Source organism: Rattus rattus, chromosome 8, assembly GCF_011064425.1.
Source record: "Rattus rattus isolate New Zealand chromosome 8, Rrattus_CSIRO_v1, whole genome shotgun sequence".
Taxonomy (NCBI): domain Eukaryota; kingdom Metazoa; phylum Chordata; class Mammalia; order Rodentia; family Muridae; genus Rattus; species Rattus rattus.
Window position 1 is genome coordinate 3,791,365 of NC_046161.1, and position 22,464 is coordinate 3,813,828.

The 22,464-nt window shown below is 41.9% G+C and overlaps 1 protein-coding gene across 1 annotated transcript; it reads left to right on the forward strand.

The window, feature by feature from the left end:
• Positions 1-12,299: 12,299 nt before the first annotated feature.
• Mmp27 (matrix metallopeptidase 27) lies at positions 12,300-22,156 on the forward strand. Its single transcript, XM_032910189.1, has 10 exons — positions 12,300-12,433; positions 12,958-13,196; positions 14,484-14,632; positions 14,718-14,849; positions 17,229-17,390; positions 17,565-17,685; positions 18,554-18,684; positions 19,353-19,512; positions 20,279-20,382; positions 21,898-22,156. Exons 1-10 carry the CDS (start codon positions 12,332-12,334, stop codon positions 22,131-22,133), a joined length of 1,536 nt encoding a protein of 511 aa, XP_032766080.1. The 5' UTR covers positions 12,300-12,331; the 3' UTR covers positions 22,134-22,156.
• The last annotated feature ends 308 nt before the right edge of the window (positions 22,157-22,464 follow it).

Consider the following 22,464-nt stretch of genomic DNA (forward strand, 5'->3'; position numbering starts at 1 on the left):
TCTGAGGCGATTGGGGAGAGTCAGCAGAGGCATAGGCACATGGTAGAGAGACCAAGCAAAGAGAACCAGAGTGTAGTGATGCATCTCTTAGGCTATTTGCCTATAATTTCCCAGCCAGAAGCAGGTAGGAAGGGGTTAAAAAAATCTGCAAGCAGATTCCAGAACTGAGACACTTGCTGATGTGGGTTTTCTGGCTTTTGTGAAAAAATAAAGTTGTTACTCTACTCTATTGAAGATGTGTTGTTTGTTAGAGAAGCAATAGAAAGCTGTCTCGGGAGAGCCCTTAAGACCACTGAGTGGTGTTGCTGCGAAGAAGAGTACTTAACTAGCATGTGTGAGGTCCTGGGTTCAATTCCTGGTAGTGGGATTTAAAAGAAAACACACAAAACTCAACAGTAACCAAAATAAAAAAAAAATGCCACCATCAAGTTCAGCCCAGGTAATTATGTAACAGAGGGCTGCCTTGTCTGGCCTCAGAGGGAAAGGATGAGCCTAATTCTCTAAAGACTTGATGCTCAGGGTAGAAGGATAATACCTGGGTGGTAGGAACCCTCTCAGGGGTGAAGGGAAGGGAGACAAGAAGGGAGCAACATTTGAGATGTAAATAAGTAAAATAATTAATAATTAAAAAGAATAAAAGAGGAAAAAGCCAGCCCCAAGGAGAGACTTCAGGCCCAAGATCAGAGGTAAGACCAACTTTTCTGCTCCAAGTGATCTGCCTGATAGACTCAGGGCACACAAAGGCAAAATTCCTCTGGGACCAGACACTTTTTTTTTTTTTGGATGTAATAAGCAAAGGTGAGGTTTATTATGGAGATCTATTATGGGGATCTCCGGGTCGACACGTATCCTGCGCAGGAGACAGAGGTGTCAACCCCGAAGCTCAAAAGTTAGGGGTTTATATAGGGAAGGCTAGGGGGTTTGGCACGGTTACACACAATTGGCTAATTCTGGAGTGGCTATAAGTGATTGGCTCATTTAAACATGGCAGTGAGATTACAGCACAGCAGGAGAGTACGTATTGACTGGAGCGTACAGGATTTTAAGAGCTAGGGGCGTATCAGGGTTTGAAGGACATCTGGTTAAGGTGTGACTCTGAGTAGGCTGGGGGAGGTGCCCTCCTGCCAGATGGTTTGGGTCAGTCCTGATAACTCGGGCTGGTTCCTGCATTCCTTTTCTTTATCTTTATGGTCTATTAGTCCTAGCGGCAGGGCGGGGTTGCCTGGACTTGCTTTTCACAGTGTTTAGTCCTGAGTCTGAATTTTGAAACTTATTCTTTTAACTTCATATTTTTAAACCTTAAATCTGTATAATTTTCCTTTCATTCCCCTCTTCTTCTACTAAGTAATTCTAATCTTAGAATTTTGATATCAAGTCTCGTATTTGGTCTCACCAGTTGTCCTAACGGACTGGTACTGTTGTCTCAGAACCATCAACCGCACAACAACCACTCGATTTTTAACAAAAGCAATTAACCTGTTTATCATGCAGGGTCCAAAAACTAAAACCAAGAAAATTATTAGTAATGGCCCAGCCATATAGCAGAGAGTAGGGTAGTCATCCAGGGAGACCGAGTGAACCAAGACTCAAACCAACCTTGTTGAGCGTCTCTATCTTTCTGTAGGAGTCAAACCTATTAACTAGTTTCTTTAACACACATGGACCTATAATCAGAAGCAGAAGCAAAACTAAGAAGGGTCCCATAAGGGAAGATATCAGAGTAGTCATCCAAGGAGATCTGCTAACCAGCTCTCAAACCAGCCCTGATGTGCTTCTCTGTCTGTCTTTTGTCTAAACTTTCTCTTAAGTTTATTCATGGAGTCTTTAATTACTCCTGAATGGTCTGCATAGAAGCAACATTCTTCTTTCAGTGTAGCACACAGATTCCTTCTTTAAGGAATATCAAGTCTAATCTTCTCCTATTCTGAAGGACTACCTCTGAGAGGGAGGTTAGGTATTCTTGGAGGTCAGCTAAAAAGTCTTTTACTCTTTTTATATCTGAGTCAATGGCAGTTCTGAATTCTCTATAAGCCTTGCATTGCAGGGCAATGGCAGATGTCCTTGTGCTGCCCTTGTGGCACCTAGATAGCCTTAAGTAATTCTCAACTCTTTTTTTTTTTTTTTTGTCTTACTAAGTCTTTAGCATAAAGGATTCCAATCTGGACACCATCTAAATCTATACACCAAGGTCATGACTAGCTTTTAGAACTTCTAAACTTATACAGATTGTGATCCCTGAGGCACAGTCCCAAGAAGTGTTAGGAGTACTAACATATGCAATGTTACATCATTTGTAATAGAAATCAAGCCTATCTCTATACCTATCTCGATGGAACCCAGGGCAAACATGCTGAGTGTCCCTCTAGGTTCCAGCTCTCAGCCCCAACAGCTAGTACACGGCCGGTGAGGGCTGAGAATTGATGGCTGTCAGGGTGGTCAGCAGCACCAGGTACGGTCCTTTCCAGTGAGGCTCGAGTATCTGGGTTCGGTGCCATCGTATGTAGCCGAGTCTCCGACCTGGAACTGATGAGATGTCTTGGGGGTCCCCGGGGCATAGGCTGCTGCCAGCTGTGACCAGACTTCTTTCTGTATCACCTGTAGGTCTTTTAGCCTGGCATACAAATCATTATTACTATGACATGTTGGTTTAGTAACATCATCTAATACAGTCAGAGGAGCTGAGGCCCCGTATAAGATCTCAAAGGGGGTAAGGCAGTATCTGGAAGGGGTATTTCTTGCTCTGAAGAGAGCAAGAGGGAAGGAGTACCACCCAGTCTGTGCCAGTCTCCATGGTCAATTTGGTCAGGGTCTCTTTTAGAGCTGTATTTATTTATTCTATCTGTCCTGAACTTTGAGGTCTGTAAATACAATGTAATTTTTAATCGACCTCTAAATATTTGGCCACACCCTGGCTTACCTTGGCAACGAAAGTAGGGCCGTTCTCTGACCAGATTACCTTGGGCACTCCAGACTGGGGAAGATTTCTTTCAGTATCAGTATCTTCTTGATGACTATGGAGGCCGTCTCTTGCTTGGTGAGGAAAGCTTTTATCTATTCTTGAAAAGGTATCTATAAGCACTAGGAGATACTTGTAACCATATTTTTTTAGTGGTTTACTTCGACTTCTCGTTAAACTCTCTAGGTCTCTTTGTCCTGTTTGTTTATTAAGCATTTACTTAGTGACATATCTTATACTTTTTTTATTGTCTCTCTGGCTAGAATCTTAAAGTCTATTATATATACCTTAACTACTTGGACAAACTTTTTATCTCTTAAATGAGTCCATTTCTTTATTTGGCAAAGTGAGTCTTTTGTTTGTTCTCTGGGGAGTATAGCTTTCTCCCCAAGTGTGTCATTGTCCTTTTATCTTTTAAGCAACTTGGGCCTTTTCTAAGTGAGGCCATCCCTTAGTCCGATCCTAGTTCTCAGTGGCTGTCTCTTGTAGGCCTGTAACCAGGATAGGCTCTTGTATAGCCATTTCTCGAGCCACTTTATCTGCTTTGTTACTGCCCCATGTCACTGAATCTCTTCCCTCCTGTTTTCTTGGGCAATGAATAGTACTCACAGTTGCTGGCTTCATCAGGGCATCCAAGAGATGGCAAAGACATCTGTGGCGCTGATGTGTTGGGGGGTTGGGGTTTAGCCATCCCAGATGATATTGTGTTGTCCACCATGGCAGCACCCACTTATCTGACCTTCATGAAGAGAACTGTTCCCATCTGTGGACAAGGTAGCCTCCACTTTCAGCAGGGGTCAATCAGTCAGTCGCAGAGATCTTTCTTCCACCCATGGGCTTCTGTCAGTGCTTGACACTCATGTTGTGGTGGCTCCAGGGGACCAGACACTATCTGGTGCTCAGACCTCGCTGATCCTGGCCCACAGTTCCCTGCTCCCAAACTCCGTGGGAGAGAGAGCTTATCGCCCAGAAGTGTGGGCAATCCAGAGACTGCAGGGCAGGAGAGACTGTTACTTCTGCCCACCTTTGCCCACATCCTTGGCCCAAGAGGAAACTGTATAGGGCCTCTGGGCAGGAGAAGATTGTAGCAGTCAAGCTGCAAGAGCCCTGCGGTACAGACACCGCCCAGATCTGAAAGGACCCGGTCAAACAACTCCCTGCACCCAAATCCTGTGGGAGGGAGAGCTAGAACTTCAGACATGCCTGGGAAACCAGGGAGACTACTCTCTGCCCACATTTCTGACTCTAGAGGAAAACACCTAGTGCCATACAGGCTCCCTGTGTATAGGGACCTAGCAGAAGTAGGGGCAGGCCCTCCTGTTTCCGGCACACAGGGACAGCTGAAAGCCAGTGGACAGGAATGACTACACATCTGAGAGCAAAACACTCTGTTCCCATAACTGGCTGAAAGAAAATGGAAACACAGGTCTACAGCACTCCTGACACACAGGCCTATAGGAAGGTTAAGCCACTGTCAGAAATAGCAAAACAAGTGACACCAGAGACAACCTGATTGTGAGAGACAAATGCAGGAACCCAAGCAACAAAAACCAGGACTATATGGCCCAATTCTCCCACCAAAGCAAGCACTGAATATCCAAACACACCAGAAAAGCTAGATCTAGATTTAAAATCACATTTGATCATGATGATGGAGGACTTTAAGAAAGACATAAAGAACTACCTCAGAGAAATGCAGGAAAACACAAGTAAAAAACTAGAAGCCCTTAGAAAGGAAACACAAAAATCCCTGAAAGAATTACAGGAAAACACAATCAAACAGGGGAAGGAATTGAAAATGGAAATTGAAACAATTAAGAAAGCACAAAAGGAGACAACTCTAGATATAGAAAACCAAAGGAAGAGACAAGGAGTCATAGATACAAGTGTCACCAACAGAATACAAGACATAGAAGAGAGAATCTCAGGAGCAGAAGATTCCATAGAAATCATCGACATAACTGTCAAAGATAACGTGAAACAGAAAAAGCTACTGGCCCAAAACATGCAGGAAATTCAGGACACAATGCGAAGATCAAACCTAAGGATAATAGGTATAGAAGAAAGTGAAGACTCCCAACTCAAAGGACCAGTAACTATCTTCAACAAAATCATAGAAGAAAACTTCCCTAACCTAAAGAAAGAGATGCCCATAAACATACAAGAAGTCTACAGGACTCCAAATAGATTGGACCAGAAAAGAAACCCCTTCCGTCACATAATAGTCAAAACACCAAATTCACAAAACAAAGAAAGAATATTAAAAACAGTAAGGGAAAAAGGTCAAGTAACATATAAAGGTAGACCTATCAGAATTACACCAGACTTCTCACCAGAGACTATGAAAACCAAAAGATCCTGAACAGATATCATACAGACCCTAAGAGAACACAAATGCCAGCCCAGGTTACTGTATCCAGCAAACTCTCAAGTAACATAGATGGAAAAACCAAGATATTCAATGACAAAACCAAATTTACACAATATCTTTCTCCAAATCCAGTCCTACAAAGGATAATAAATGGTAAAGCCCAACACAAGGAGGCAAGCTATACCCTAGAAAAAGCAAGAAACTAATTGTTTTGCAAGAAAACAAAGAGAAGATAAGCACACAAACATAATCTAACCTCCAAATACCAAGATAACATGAAGCAACAATCACTATTCCTTAATCTCTCTCAACATCAATAAAAGACACAGATTAACAAACTGGATATGTAATGAGGACCCAGCATTTTGCTGCCTACAGGAAACACACCTCACAGACGAAGACAGACACTACCTCAGAGTAAAAGGCTGAAAAATAACTTTCCAAGGAAATGGAGTAGCCATTGTAATATCGAATAAAATCGATTTTCAACCAAAAGTCATCAAAAAAGATAAGGAAGGACACTTCATATTCATCAAAGGAAAAATCCACCAAGATGAACTCTCAATCCTAAATATCTGTGCTCCAAATACAAGGACACCTACATACATAAAAGAAACCTTACTAAAGCTCAAAGCACACATTGCACCGCACGCAATAATAGTAGGAGATTTCAACACCCCACTCTCATCAATGGACAGATCATGGAAACAGAAATTAAACAGAGACATAGACAGACTAAGAGAAGTCATGAAACAAAGGGATTTAACAGATATTTATAGAACATTCTATCCTAAAACAAAAGGATATACCTTCTTCTCACCACCTCATGGTACTTTCTCCAAAATTGATCATATAAGAGGTCATAAAACAGGCCTCAACAGATACAGAAAGATAGAAATAATCCCATGTGTCCTATCAGACCACCACAGTCTCAAGTTGGTCTTCAATAACAATAAGGGAAGAACACCCACATATACATGGAAGTTGAACAATGCTCTACTCACTGATAACCTGGTCAAGGAAGAAATAAAGAAAGAAATTAAAGACTTCTTAGAATTTAATGAAAATGAAGGTACAACATACCCAGACTTATGGGACACAGTGAAAGCTGTGCTAAGAGGAAAATTCATAGCTCTGAGTGCCTGCAGAAAGAAACAGGAGAGAGCATATATCAGCATCTTGACAGCACACCTCAAAGCTCTAGAACAAAAAGAAGCAAATACATCCAGGAGGAGTAGAAGGCAGGAAATAATCAAACTCAGAGCTGAAATCAACCAAGTAGAAACAAAAAGGACCATAGAAAGAATCAACAGAACCAAAAGTTGGTTCTTTGAGAAAATCAACAAGATAGATAAACCCTTAGTCAGACTAACGAGAGAACACAGAGAGTGTGTCCAAATTAACAAAATCAAAAATGAAAAGGGAGACATAACTACAGAATCAGAGGAATTAAAAAAATCATCAGATCCTACTACAAAAGCCTATATGCAACAAAACTTGAAAATCTGCAGGAAATGGACAATTTCCTAGACAGATACCAGGTACTGAAGTTCAATCAGGAACAGATAAACCATTTAAACAACCCCATAACTCCTAAGGAAATAGAAGCAGTCATTAAAGGTCTCCCAACCAAAGAGAGCCCAGGTCCAGATGGGTTCAGTGCAGAATTCTATCAGACATTCATAGAAGACCTCATACCAATACTATCCAAACTATTCCACAAAATTGAAACAGACAAGCACTACCAAATTCCTTCTATGAAGCCACAATTACTCTTATACCTAAACCATACAAAGACCCAACAAAGAAAAGAGAACTTCAGACCAATTTCCCTTTAGCTTTAATATCGATGCAAAAATACTCAATAAAATTCTGGCAAACCGAATCCAAGAGCACATCAAAACAATCATCCACCATGATCAAGTAGGCTTCATCCCAGGCATGCAGGGATGGTTTAATATACGGAAAACCATCAACGTGATCCATTATATAAACAAACTGAAAGAACAAAAACCACATGATCATTTCATTAGATGCTGAGAAAGCATTTGACAAAAATTCAACACCCTTCATGATAAAAAGTCCTGAAAGAACTGAAATTCAAGGCCCATACCTAAACATAGTAAAAGCCATATACAGCAAACCAATAGCTAACATTAAACTAAATGGAGAGAAACTTGAAGCAATCCCACTAAAATCAGGGACTAGACAAGGCTGCCCACTCTCTCCCTACTTATTCAATATAGTTCTTGAAGTTCTAGCCAGAGCAATCAGACAACAAAAGGAAATCGAGGGGATACAGATTGGAAAGGAAGAAGTCAAAATATCACTATTTGCAGATGATATGATAGTATATTTAAGTGATCCCAAAAGTTCCACCAGAGAACTACTAAACCTGATAAACACCTTCAGAGAAGTGGCTGGGTATAAAATTAACTCAAATAAATCAGTAGCCTTCCTCTACACAAAAGAGAAACAAGCTGAGAAAGAAATTAGGGAAATGACACCCTTCATAATAGACCCAAACAATATAAAGTACCTTGGTGTGACTTTAACCAAGCAAGTAAAAGATCTGTACAATAAGAACTTCAAGACTCTGAAGAAAGAAATTGAAGAAGACCTCAGAAGATGGAAAGATCTCCCATACTCATGGATTGGCAGGATTAATATAGTAAAAATGGCCATTTTACCAAAAGCGATCTACAGATTCAATGCAATCCCCATCAAAATACCAATCCAATTCTTCAGAGAGTTAGACAAAACAATTTGCAAATTCATATGGAATAACAAAAAACCCAGGATAGCTAAAACTATCCTCAACAATAAAAGGACTTCCAGGGGAATCACTATCCCTGAACTCAAGCAGTATTACAGAACAATAGAGATAAAAACTGTACAGTATTGGTACAGAGACAGGCAGATAGACCAGTGGAAGAAAATTGAAGACCCAGAAATGAACCCACACACTTATAGCCACTTGATCTTTGACAAAGGAGCTAAAACTATCCAATGGGGAAAAAATAGCATTTTCAGCAAATGGTGCTGGTTCAACTGGAGGTCAGCATGTAGAAGATTGCAGATGGATCCATTTTTATCACCCTGTACATAGCTTAAGTCCAAGGGGATCAAGGACCTCCACATCAAACCAGATACACTCAAACTAATAGAAGAAAAAGTGGGGAAGAATCTCAAACACATGGGCATTGGAGAAAATTTCCTGAACAAAAACACCAATGGCTCATTCTCTAAGATCAAGAATCGACAAATGGGATCTCATAAAACTGCAAAGCTTCTGTAAGACAAAGGACACTGTGGTTAGGACAAAACGGCAACCAACAGATTGGGAAAAGATCTTTACCAATCCTACAACAGATAGAGGCCTTATATCCAAAATACACAAAGATCTCAAGAAGTTAGACCCCAGGGAGACAAATAACCCTATTAAAAAATGGGGTTCAGAGCTAAACAAAGAATTCACAGCTGAGGAATATCAAATGGCTGAGAAGCACCTAAAGAAATGTTCAACATCTTTAGTCGTAAGGGAAATGCAAATCAAAACAACCCTAAGATTCCACCTCACACCAGTCAGAATGGCTGAAATCAAAAACTCTGGCTACAGCAGATGCTGACGAGGATGTGGAGAAAGAGGAACACTCCTCCATTGTTGGTGGGATTGCAGACTGGTACAACCATTCTGGAAATCAGTCTGGAGGTTCCTCAGAAAATTGGACATTGCACTACTTGAGGACCCAGCTATACCTCTCTTGGGCATATACCCAAAAGATGTCCCAACATATAACAAAAACACACGCCCCACTATGTTCATAGCAGCCTTATTTATAATAGCCAGAAGCTGGAAAGAACCCAGATGCCCTTCAACAGAGGAATGGATACAGAAAATGTGGTACATCTACACAATCGAGTACTAGTCAGCTATCAAAAACAATGACTTTATGAAATTCATAGGCAAATGGATGGAACTGGAAAATATCATCCCAAGTGAGGTACCCCAATCACAGAAAAACACACATGTTATGCACTCATTGATAAGTGGATACATGAAACGCAAGAAGGATGACCAAAGTGCGAATGCTTCACTCCTTCTTTAAAAGGGGAACAAGAATAACCTTAGGAGGGGATGGGGAGGCAAAGTTTAGAACAGAGACTGAAGGAACACCCATTCAGAGCCTGCCCCACATGTGGCCCATACATATACAGCCACCAAACTAGATAAGATGGATGAAGCAAAAAGGTGCAGGCTGACAGGAATCAGATGTAGATCTTTCCTGAGAGACACAGCCAGAATACAGGAAATACATAGGCGAATGCCATCATTAAACCACTGAACTGAGAACTGGACCCCCATTGAGGGAATTAGAGAAAGAACTGAAAGAGCTTGAAGGAGCTTGAGACCCCATAGGAGCAACAATGCCAACCAACCAGAGCTTTCAGGGACTAAGCCACTACCCAAAGACTATACATGGACTGACCCTGGGCTCCAATCTCATAGGTAGCAATGAATAGGCTAGTAAGAGCACCAGTGGAAGGGGAAGCCCTTGGTCCTGCCAAGGCTGGACCCCCAGTGAACGGGATTGTTGGTGGTAATGGGGGGAGGATGGAGAGGGAACACCCACATAGAAGGGGAAGGGGGGGTTAGAGGGATGTTGGCCTGGAAACCAGGAAAGGGAATAACATTTGAAATGTAAATAAGAAATACCCAATTTAATAAAGATGGGGAAAAGAAGAAGAAGAAAAGAAACCAAAACAAAGCCAAATCAAAGGCCTTCTGGGGACTCTGAGGCACTTCCTAGCACAGTAACAGGAGAGGCCACCTCCTCACTGCCCTCCCTGATCTCTCCTTTGAGATGCCAAACCAGCAAGTGCAGGAAACATGAACTACCTATCTCCCTGTCAGTCACAACCAACTTCTAAAACTTCCTGGTATGACAGTTTTTAACGATATAAATGCAAGATACTTCTGTGAGCTGCTCATGTGAGATTGCTGACCCAAACATCATCTTTACAGTTTGAGGTGAGAGCTTAGTTCCTACTGTTTTCTTAGCCATACTTCGGGTCACAGGTATTTTCTAGCTATCATATGTATGTGAGCATAGAGATACAAGATGCTAAGCTTATATTTTAAAGGACAAGATTTCTCTGCACTTATTTTGAGTTTATTTGAAAGTAAACCCTAAATAAAGACCCCGATGAAATTATTCAAGAGGGAAGCATGATTCCAGGTGCATTCTATGCAGGGAGAAGGAAAAGGAGGGAGATCTGCTATAGTTCAGTGGGTGTCACCAAGGTTTCTGCTATGGGGACCTGGCCTGTGCTTCTACCTCCTGAGAATTGACAAGGTACTTTGTACTGGAGGTGGGAAAATTCTTCACCATTTCACAGGCCCTAATGGGAGATAATTATTTCTGGGGTCTTTAATTCCTAAACTTCTAAGCTATAACTACATGCAATTCCAAGTGCAGAAACATTCATAATTTCTCACAAGAAGGCAAGTTGCACAAATCAGAGGGGCTGAGGGAAGTAGCTTGAGGCATCAAAAATGTCTTCTACCAGACTTGCATCTAGGAGGAGGCATATAGGAACCTGGGGTCTCTGCTCTGGAGAAATGTAGCCAGCTGGGACAGCAGGTCTATACATGGTGACCCTGCAGAAGCCTCTGTGTGGCTGCCCTGGCATTCTCTGCTTCTTTTGCAATCCAGTTTCAGTGTTATCATTGTGCACAACCAAGACTTTACAGCCTTCCTACAGACAGGTGTTGCATGTACCTAATTCTCACCCAAAATTTATAAGTTAACTATTGGGTGGGGTTCCTCAAAAGATATTAGGAATTGTATTTCTCTTCCTTCCTTGTTTTGTGCTGCCTGCAATGTAGGTGCAATGGCCATCTCTTGAGAAACCACACAGCCTCTGATGATGTGAGGTGATTCATTCTAGAAGCCACAGACCAAACCCCAGCCACTCTTACATAATGAGAACATCAGTGTTAGTTTTATTAGCTATCTGCTATTGTGCATCTTCCTGTTGTGTTCATTAAATCTCATCGCAGCCCATAGAACACTGGGACACACCCTGCCTCCTGTAACGAAGGTCTCCAATCCCCAGACCCATCTTGGGATTAACAGCTTCCAGACACTTTTCTTTCCCAGAAGTTCCAAACAGATTGCACAACACAGAGTCACCAAACATTTGAAAGCTGGCAATGTGATAAACAGAGACCAAACAATAAAGTCTGAGAAACCAGAGACAATTCTGGTAGGAAAACAAAAGCAGTCAGTATACATTTCACATTATGGGGGAGAGAGAAGTAGAAGAAGGATTGAAGGAGAGAAGGGAAGGGAAACAGGTCAGGACATAAAAAACAAACAAATAATTTTTTTAAAAGAATGTTTAACCTCACCACCATAAAAAAGGCATTACAAAATCATTCAAATAAATAATGCTATAATAAATAATAATAACCAACAATTACTCCGATTTAATTAGACAGTACTCCTAACAGTTAAAGATACACATGCTGGGAGGTGACTCAGAGAGTAGAATGCTTGCCATGCAAGGATGGGACTTGAGTTAGGATCTCCAGAACTCATATAGAAGCCAGGCACATGAGCACAGTGCAGTACTTAACTTACTAGCTGACTCCACTGTCTCTTCCCATCATACACCCAAGATATGCCAGTGTTTCCTGCCAAAGAAAATTATATCAAAATTCATAACACCATATGTTAAAAACTACCAGTTTGGAGAAGATCAGAGTAACTTGGGGCCTTGCTATCGTGAGCACTGGAAAGCGAGCAATATGCTAGATAAATAATCACAGACTCTGGTTGCAAAATTCAAGTTTATCTAAGGGGAAAAAGAAGTCATGAGACACTTCATGGCAAGGGTGCTTTGCTGTTATTAATTAAATGATTACTTCATGCCACGTCTCACTGTCAGCTTTCTAAAGGCCATGCAAACAGGAACAGGCTTTAACTGAAGAGACAGGAATGAAGTGCCTTCTGCCTCTGATGGTTAATTTTATAACACTTTCCTCTGCGTTTCCTCCAGACAGAAAGGACAAAAATGAGGAGAACAATCAACTGGCCCAGGTAGGCTCTCAATGCATGCTAACAGCAACAAGCAATAAAATGCGCCTTTTATAGCCTCTTTCCGGACCTTCCAAGACAGCACATTCCTGCAAAGTCCCAGAGCTTCTCAGAGGAATCAGACCCTTTCCATGTGTCTAACTTGCATAAGGGTTAAATTGCTTAAGTCTGCAAAATAGATAATCATCTCTGATGTCTCCTAGAATTTCAAGAGCATATCAAGATGAAAGGAACAGTAAGAATATATAGACCTTGTGTGCACCTGACAAGCCAAGCCGCTGCCCTTAGTTGTTATATGGGTGTGTAGTTTGGCTAATTCTAGTCATTGATAAATCAACTGATTCCTGGCATCAAAGAACAGATGAGGGGGACTCCTTCCTTTGCCCTTGGCATCTTGCCTTTCTCATCCCCTTGCAATTTATTTCCTTCTTATCCTTCCTGCTGCCAAAGGAGACTTCAGGCCACTTTGCTTCATTTGAGGATATTTGCTCTCCTGTAGCCTGTGTCCTTCTTGTCTTTCCTGTCAGGCATATCTCAACCAGTTCTACTCTCTTGAAATAGAAGGGAGTCATCTTGTCCAAAGCAAGAACAGGAGTCTCTTAGATGGAAAACTTCGGGAAATGCAGGCATTTTTTGGATTGACAGTGACGGGAAAGCTGGATTCAGACACTCTGGAGATCATGAAGGTGCCCAGGTGTGGGGTGCCAGACGTGGGGCATTATGGTTACACCCTCCCTGGGTGGAGAAAATACAACCTTACATACAGGTAATGTTTCTACCAATGTACACGAACTAATCCAAGTAACTAATCTCCAAGAAACAACCACAATGATGGCTTTATCTAACCTGTACATTCAAGGCATGTGCCGCTTTGTGGGTTCTATGTAACCCGTCCCCACATTAGACCTATGCTGTGGGCACTATTACAGCTGTCATCTCAACCCCAGGGGAACTAAATTAAAAGGCTGTTACTTGCGGCTGGGGCTGCAGAGGACACTGGCTCCAGCAAAGAGGTTCCAAACTCTAGGCTGTCTTCTCCCATGTGAGCTCAGAACAGGAAGCACTGGCATCTGCTACAATGCTCTGGAAGCATGATGAGGTGTGCAGACAGATGGGAAGAGTGTGAGTGTGCGGGGTGAGGAGTGTGTGTGTGTGTGTGTGTGTGTGTGTGTGTGTGTGTGTGCATGTGTGCATGTGTAGGGGAGTGTTTGAGATGTGGTGTGTGCGTGTGTGCGTGTGTGCGTGTGTGCATGTGTGCATGTGTGCATGTGTGCATGTGTGCATGTGTGCATGTGTGCATGTGTGCGTGTGTAGGGGAGTGTTTGAGATGTGGTGTGTGTATGTGTGTGTGCATGTGTGCATGTGTGTGTGCATGTGCGTGCGTGTGTGTGTGTGTGTGTGTGTGTGTGCGTGTGTGTGTGTGTGTGTGTGTGTGTTTTAGAGCTATCAAATCTCATATCTTAGTTGGGTCCCAGTATAACGATGTATACTCAGTTATTTAAGGATAAGGAGCTACAAGAAATGTAATGAAAAAGTAAAAGGCTAGCTAGTGGGTTAAGGAAATGACTCATCAGTTAAGAACGTGTACACTCTTGCTGAGGACCCAAGTTTGACTCCCAGTACTCACATGACAGCTTGCAACCACATGCACTCCTGTTCAAAGGGATTGCACGCCCTCTTCTGACTTCTGCAGGTCCCTACACACAGTTAGTACACATACAAACACTCAGGGGCACAGACATGGGTGTGTCTTAGCTAGGCATAAGCCTGAGAATGAGACAACCAGTAGTGTTCTTCCACCGTGCTTCAGGCTCCTGCCCAAGCCCCTCAGTAATGAACTGTGACCCTGAAGTGTAAACCAAACAAACTCTTTCCTCCCGTAAGTTACATTTGGCCAAAGTGTGTTATTGCAGCACAAGAAACTCTGAGTTGGGTTATGTAAAACTGTGTCATTTAAACAAAGCTGGAGAGCCACACAATGCTACAAGTCACTGCAGCCCATGACTAGTAAACTACCACTTCCACAGTTCCTGCGATGTTGCCCATTTTTCAGGATAATGAACTACACTCCTGATATGCCACAAGCTGATGTGGATGAGGCTATTCAGAAAGCTCTACAAGTTTGGAGCAAGGTCACTCCACTGATGTTCACCAGGATATCCAAGGGGGTTGCAGATATAATGATAGCATTCAGGACAAGAGGTAAGGCTTAGAGTGGAGAAGTGGGGGAGTGACTTCTTCTAAGATCACAGGGAACTGACCTCTCTCCCCTTCAACTGTCTCTCAGTCCATGGCTGGTGTCCTCGTCACTTCGATGGTCCTCTGGGAGTCCTTGGCCATGCCTTTCCTCCTGGTCTGGGTCTTGGTGGTGATACCCACTTTGACGAAGATGAAACATGGACAACCAGGGATGGGGAAGGTGAGGCTAATTTTCACTGTGAGAAAATTGCATTAATCTAAAAAATATATATCATCTAGAAAGAATCACTGTATAGTTATCCAAATTCCCAAATTTCTCACATTATATTCTCAGATCACACTACTGGGGTGACTAACAACCATTAGCAATGGCTACACTCCAGTAGTCTTCGCACAGAGCTCTCACGTGTTAGTAGTCCTGGTCTGAGAATGGTGTTTGCCATTTGCCTATGAACTCATTAACACAGGGCTGTGAATTTCCACAGTGCCTGCCAGTCCACTGTGTATACAAAGCTATGCAAGCCCTGTTGTGTGAACCCCAGTGATGTGCTCAAAAGTTCTAGCCTTGCAGCATCTGCAATCCTGTGTGGTGCTTAACTCCTATATTCAGCACAAGGCTGCACACTGAATCAATGGCTGTAGTCATCTGTAGCTTGAAGCCTGAAAGATTTAAGAGGGCTGGTGGTTCTAAGCCTGGGAGTTAAGGAATACTTTGTAGGCTTGTGGCCCATACGGATCAATTTGAAAGCATAGACTTTCTCTACTAACCACCTCCTCCCATCTGCAAATTATTAGACCCTAGTTCTTATACTTGATTTAGTTCTTTAAGGCAACTAAATTGATGTTATATCTTTGATGGCCTGAACAGCACCAAACATGTTTTGTTTGGATTTATGTAGAGATGGGTATTTTGCTTGCATGTTTGCCTGTGTACCACATGTATGCTTGATTTCAGAGGCAATCAGATACCCTGGAATAAGAATGTGTGAGTCCTGGGAAATTAATTCATATCCTCTGGAACAGAAGCAGGTGCTCTTAAGTGCTAATCAATCTCTTCAGCTTCAGTGTACTGTTACTTTTTAACAAAACACCCCAACTTCACTATAGTGATGCTGTGTTTATTAAGCAAAGGAGAAGGTTCAGTAACCTTTACCTCTCACTATCCTTTGCCCCTGTCAGTAACTCAACAATTTGGGGTGGAAATCTGGCCTCCAAGATCCCAGGGAAGTAAAGGTCATGGCCTTCCTGATGGGCAGCACACAAGGCTGCAGATCATTCCTGACTCCAGAGTCCAAATACTCTGCTTGCATCACTTTTAGTTTCTATAGACACACCCTCATCTCTCTATCCACGAGAGCACAAGAAGTTCTTTTTCTCCCAAGTGCTATTGAGACAGATCAAGAGGTCAGTATTGGCTGAGTCTCAGGCAAGCAGAGAGAATCTGGGATGAGCTGTGGCCAGTGCCACATGACTTAGCATTACAGACAGGGGTGAAGGAGGAGCATTGCCCTCAGAAAACTGAGAAGTGGGGTGAACAATTCTCTATGTGTATCTTCTACTGAAGAATAACCACGATTTCCATGGTTTCCATCTTGATCCAAAGCCAGCATATGTGTGCTCAGTCAATTGTAAGGAATAGCCTAAGCACTGCCAAACTCAGGAGTGGCAAGCTTTCTTCAACAGGCTCCACTTTCATATCCAGAAGCAGAAATGGAAGATGTCTGCATCTGACTATCCTTAGCTAATCAGTGTCAACTGCTCCTCCATGCATTGCTTCAAGCCTTCTCCTGAAGAGAAATGTGTACATTGAAATCTTAAAGATGCCAGAGTTGTAATCCAAGTTTATCAAGGCTGGCTTTTCCAAGGAATAAGTTCAATATAGCCTTCGATTAAGCTCCGCACAAGCCAGCAGTTCAAAAGGAGTTGCCATCTGTCCCTTGTATTATATCGCTTTGGTGTGGAAGAGAGCATATCATGACTAAGCAAGAAAAATTAATCCATTGAGCTGGAGATGAAGCTCAGTTGAGTTTTTCCTGGTGTGTACAAGGCTCTGGGTTCAATCTCCAGTATGGAATAAACTGGGTGTGGTAGTGACCCCTGAATCCCACTACCTGGGAGGTCAAAGCTGAAGGATCAGGAGGTAAAGATCATCCTCACTATACAGGGGATTTGAGGCCAACCAGAGATACATGAGACCCTGTCTCAAAGGGAAAAATAAAAGGAAAGGAAGTCTAAAGACAGGTATAGAAAGAACTTAGTACAGATAAGAAATGAACGTGTTATAGAGTGACTGTCTCAGGGCACATGAGAGAAAGCACAAGGCTTGGAAGAAAGGCCAGAGGGCTGTGCAAAGGTATCTATGGCTGAAAAAAGGTAAGATTGCTTAGGGCTAGGGGAAGAAACTAGGGCTTTATTGTCCAGTTGGTGAAGGACCACAGAAGAGCATAAGGATCATCGTATATGGCCAAGCATCCCCCAAACAGGTGGCTTCATTACTTAAAATAATACTATCCATTTCTGAGTAAGTAGTCTCAAGTCATCTGCCTCCTGGGTTAAATCTTTTCATCAACTCACAATCATGTTTTCTGCTTTTATCAAGGGTTCAACTTGTTTCTCGTGGCTGCTCATGAATTTGGTCACTCTCTGGGGCTCTCCCACTCCAGTGATCAAACAGCCTTGATGTTTCCTAATTATGTCTCCCTGGATCCTAACAAATACCCACTTTCTCAGGATGATATTGATGGGATCCAGTCCATCTATGGTGAGTAGCATTGTGGAGTTGTATGTATGGTAACTAAACAGAAAGTTTTTCAGAGAGGAAATTGAGGGGGTTGCTTCCGGAAATATTATTGTGAAGCAAACATGTACTTAGGTAAGACCCTAGTGAGGACATAGTTCCTGTACCTTCTGAATAATCTTTCTTTTCTCACTGAAGGAAGTCCATCTAAGGTACCCACCAAGCCAAATGGAAACCCTGTCCCCTGCGCTTGTGAGCCCAACTTGACTTTTGATGCTGTCACTACCTTCCGCAGGGAAATCATGTTCCTTAAAGGCAGGTAAACCTGTTCCCTTGACAGCCCAACTTCTTAAGATTTTTCTTTTCAAAGGAACTGGAGTAAACAGGGGTCCTGGTCTCTGTGAGAACACGTGTCGTTCACATTTTACAATGCACATGCTATTTAAATGTTTTAAATGTTTTACTAGATGCACACATCTCATACTTGTTTGGTAAATTAGTTTTAAATATTTAAAGCAAATTTAACTGGGTGGTGGTGGTGCTGTATGCCTTTATTCCCTGCACTTGGGATGCAGAGGTAGGCAGATCTCTGAGTTTGAGGACAGCCTGGTCTAGAGAGTGAGTTCCAAGACAGCCAGGGCTACACAGAGAAACCCTGTCTCAAAAAAAAAAAAAAAAAAAAAAAAGCTTAAAGCAAATTTAAATTACCAGACAGTTTGAAGAGAGTTTGATATAAAGTCTATTTTCAATGGCTTCTTGGTCAAATGAGCACTATTCCAAAAGTTTGTTAAAGTCAATTTATAGCAGATTTCAGGATCCCATTGTTAAACTTTGAGGAATGTCTCACATCAGTTCGCATCTTGTTGGAACTATCCATGTTGGGAGTATCTATACCCTGGAAATCTCCACATACTAAAATTCAGGTCTTCTACCTACCTAGAAAGCCAGTTGCTGAGCCTGTATCAGTACATCAGCAAGAGACTTCCTCAAGAAACAAAGTGGAGACCAATCGAAGAAGACACCCAAGGGCAACCTGCAGCCTCCACATACAGGCACACACATGCATTCACATGTGTGCCTCTACATATGTGAACATGTGTGCACCACACACCACAATCCTAAAACTGAAACATGCTGGTGGACAGACACCAGGACACCATTTACGAAGTGTTTTGTGTTTAACGCAGGCACCTATGGAGGATCTACTCTGACATTACTGGTGCTGAGTTTGAGTTTATTGATTCCTTCTGGCCATCTCTGCCAGCTGATCTTCAAGCTGCCTATGAAAACCCCAGAGATGAGGTCCTTGTTTTTAAAGGTAAATTTGCCAGTCAAGTTTTCTATTCTTCTTCTTTTCTAAAAGGGCAGTGTGTATTTCTGTAAAATACAATCTTAATCATGAGTTTTGTGATAAGATCCCTCCTCTAATTTAGGTTCACCTTATAAACAATAATCAGATAGGTTTCTCTCTATGGCTGTGACAATTTCTATCCCCCCAAATGTACTAAAAGGAATTTTTGTGATTAAAAACTATAAAAACTGAGAGCTGGTCAACAGTCAAATGAACTGGATGCTCTTCCCAGGGACCTAGGTTCAATTCCCAGCACCCACATGGAGGATGACAATGGTGCGAGGAATCTGATGCTGTCAGCCTCCATGGGCACCAGTCACGTACACGGTATACAGACACACATGCAAACGAAACATCCATTCACAAAAATAAACAGTTTCTTAAAATTATAGCAGTCAATTTTTTTTCCAAAACAAGCTATCTCACTTTTATGTTCCCTTTTATAGGAGTATTGTATACTTAGCAAATAAAAAGAAATAGAACAAGAAAAGGGCACCACAGAGGCATGAGATTACTGGGCTGGGAGATGAGAGGAACTGGGTATCCAGTTATCCTCAAACTTTCCAAACTTTTCATCTTCCTCCCTATAAGATGCAGAGCAGAAGACATCTGACGATATCATTCTCTCTCTCTAGATGAGAATTTCTGGGTGATCAGGGGGAATTCTGTCTTGCCTGGTTACCCCAAATCTATCCACACACTCGGGTTTCCAAGACGTGTGAAGAAAATTGATGCAGCCGTCTGTGACCACGATACAAAGAAAACCTTCTTTTTTGTTGGCATCTGGTGCTGGAGGTAACTCTGTTGTTTGATCGGGGGGGGGGGAGTCATCCATGGCAGTATTACCCCAACACAGACAAAAACAAAATGAATCTTCAGTCTCCCAGTAGACTGTGTTGGAGGCAATCTCTAGTATATGACACTTATTAAACTTAGATGTTTGAATGAGTCTAATAAATTGTCCAACTTAAATAAAAACAATAAAAAATAATAAAGATGTTGATACCAACAAAATTCCCAATAGCAGAAGCATAGCTAGTCAGAATCTAGAAGAAGTACAAGGTGAGCCTTCACTTGATTTAACAGTTCTTCAGGAAGAACTACTCTGACAGATACTGTGGCCTTTCTTCTTGATTATTTTGTTGGTGGTGATGGTGGTCATAGGTTACCATCCTTGTCCAAAAAGCAACATCTTTTCCCCCTGTGATTTTTCTTATTGTTTTTAGGAGATACAAATTAGAGGCTGGGGAGTGGCTCAGTCAACAAACCATGTACCTTACAACTGTAAAAACCTAAATTCATTCCCAGAACTATGTCAAAAGCTGGGTACAGTGGCATCTGAGTGTACACACACACACACACACACACACACACACACACACACACACACACACACTACAGTAACATAATCTCTACTGTGTTTTTGTCATTGGCTCTGTTAGATGTTTCTCCCTACCAGGCCTGCTTGGTTCCCATAATGACTCTAAACTGGGCAGCAGAAAGATTAAGCTCACCAAACAGACACTAAGCAGAGTGAAGCCTTTGAAATCTTTGCACACAGGTATGATGAGATGGCGCAAGCAATGGACAGAGGATTCCCACAGAGGATAATGAAGCGCTTCCCAGGAATTCGCCTCCGTGTGGATGCTGTCTTCCAACGTAACGGTGAGTGCCAATGCCTCCACTGTGTGGGTGCTTGGGAGACTATTAAAGAGGACAGCACAAAACGCAAATGTTTGATTTTAGCATAGTGTTATCATTCTCAAGTACATACACTGGTTGATAGACATTACTCCGTAGACATTATCAAGCTGAGCCAAGAAGTGCTGAACTGAACTCTGAGATGCTATTTCAAATCTATGTAGAAAGTACCAAAATTAATCTTAGTCACCCTTGTCTAAGTTCTAAAAGAGACCCTAATGTGTGAAAGATAACTAAACTCACAAGATGAATGATTCCCAAACATAGGTAGACACATACATACATATGTGTATATTATATACATTCATAATAGATACATATATAGTTTTAGATACATCAAGTTCATTTATGAAAAAACTATGCTTCAAGTATCTGAGGCAGTGGGATTATGGTGAGACTCAGGAGATTTTAGAAGACTGTTTAGCAATTGGCTTTTTGGTTGGTTGGTTGGTTGGTTGGTTGGTAGGAGTTTTGCTTAGTTTGGAGTTTTTAGCTGTACTGAGAGTTCTTCTTGTAGTAGGCAAATGTTCTGCCTCTGAGCTATATCCTCAGCCCAGAATCTTAGGCAATTTAATACACAAAGTCCAGATACAAGATTTTCAAATGCAGTGGCCTGGGCCATCAGATAACTCATAGTCTGAAACAATTGTTTGAGGCCTAGTGAGATGGTTCACTGGGTAAAGGTACCAGCAGTACATGCTGATGATCCACATTTACACAGTTCTCATGTAAAGCAAGATGGAGAAAAGCCAAATCCACAAAGTTGTTCTCTAACTACCACATGCATATACCATGGCATGGCATGCATGTGTACACACACACACACACACACACACACACACACACACACACACATATACACACACACACTAATAATGATATATTTTTTTTAAATATTTGAGAGCTGGAGAGATGGCTCAGTGGTTAAGAACACCAACTGCTCTTCCAGGGGTCCTGAGTTCAATTTCCAGCAACCACATGGTGGTTCACAACCATCTGTAATGGGGTCTGGTGTGTCTGAAGACAGCTACAATGTGCTCAAAACATAAAATAAATAAACACATCTTTAAAAAAAAAAAGAAAGAAAGAAAGAAAACATTTGACTGCCACATCGATTATCTCCATGATATCGAAACAGAACCCTGAAACCTGAAATAGATAAATGCATTGTACATCTAGAAATGAGGGTGGTGAGTCCAAGGACAGACCCAAAGGGCCCTTCTTTTCCCCTCACTGAGATGCCTTTTGAAATCTAGCTTGAGAGCCAGGGACTGCCTTCTACATTCAGAGACCCTTTGACACTGTGCTTGGCTTTTTGCTAAGTGATTCCCATGGAGTGTGATGAAGGAAACTACATCTCTATAATTCTACAGTATCTTTTTTGTCTTACAATGGTATTGATTCTACATTTATAAAGTTAAGATGCAGGGGAGAAGTTTGTGCTATACAAGGTAACTAACCACACCTCTCTGCTTCTAGGATTCTTCTATTTCTTCCGTGGGTCGAGGCAATTTGAGTATGACGTGAAGGCAAAAAATATCACCCAAGTGATGAAAACCAACACTTGGTTCCTGTGCAATGAACCATTAAACTCATCATCCAATGTCAGTGTTAAAGGAAAAGCACATTCAATTGGCACAGTGATATTCCATCATAAAAGTGCAAGCTTGCTCATTTTCAGTATTGTTCATGTGCTGACAAAAGCATATAGTTAACAATAAATGCCACGAATAATGAAAACAAATCTCTTAACCTGAACTCTGTCTCAGAAAGACTCAAGAATGGGAGAGATGACCCAGTGGTTAAGAGCACTGGCCGCTCTTCCGGAGGACCCAGGATTTATTCTCAATACCCACATGGCACAACTATCTGTAACTCCAGTCACAGGGAAATCTGGCCTCTGAGGGCACTGCACACACATGGTGCAAAGACATATATGCAAGCAAACAGCTGTATAGTTAAAATGAAAAAAGTAAAATAATTGAGCCACATTCTTTAATATCAAATTCCTAATCCTACTTTTATCAGCTGGGTAACCAGTAACCA

Excerpts from the sequence above, each read along its gene's own strand:
- Mmp27 (XM_032910189.1), top strand. The coding sequence starts at position 12,332 with ATGAAGTGCCTTCTGCCTCTGATGGTTAATTTTATAACACTTTCCTCT. Across the intron at positions 14,633-14,717 it reads GATAGCATTCAGGACAAGAG|TCCATGGCTGGTGTCCTCGT; the intron begins GTAAGGCTTAGA and ends ACTGTCTCTCAG. Across the intron at positions 20,383-21,897 it reads TGCTGTCTTCCAACGTAACG|GATTCTTCTATTTCTTCCGT; the intron begins GTGAGTGCCAAT and ends CTCTGCTTCTAG.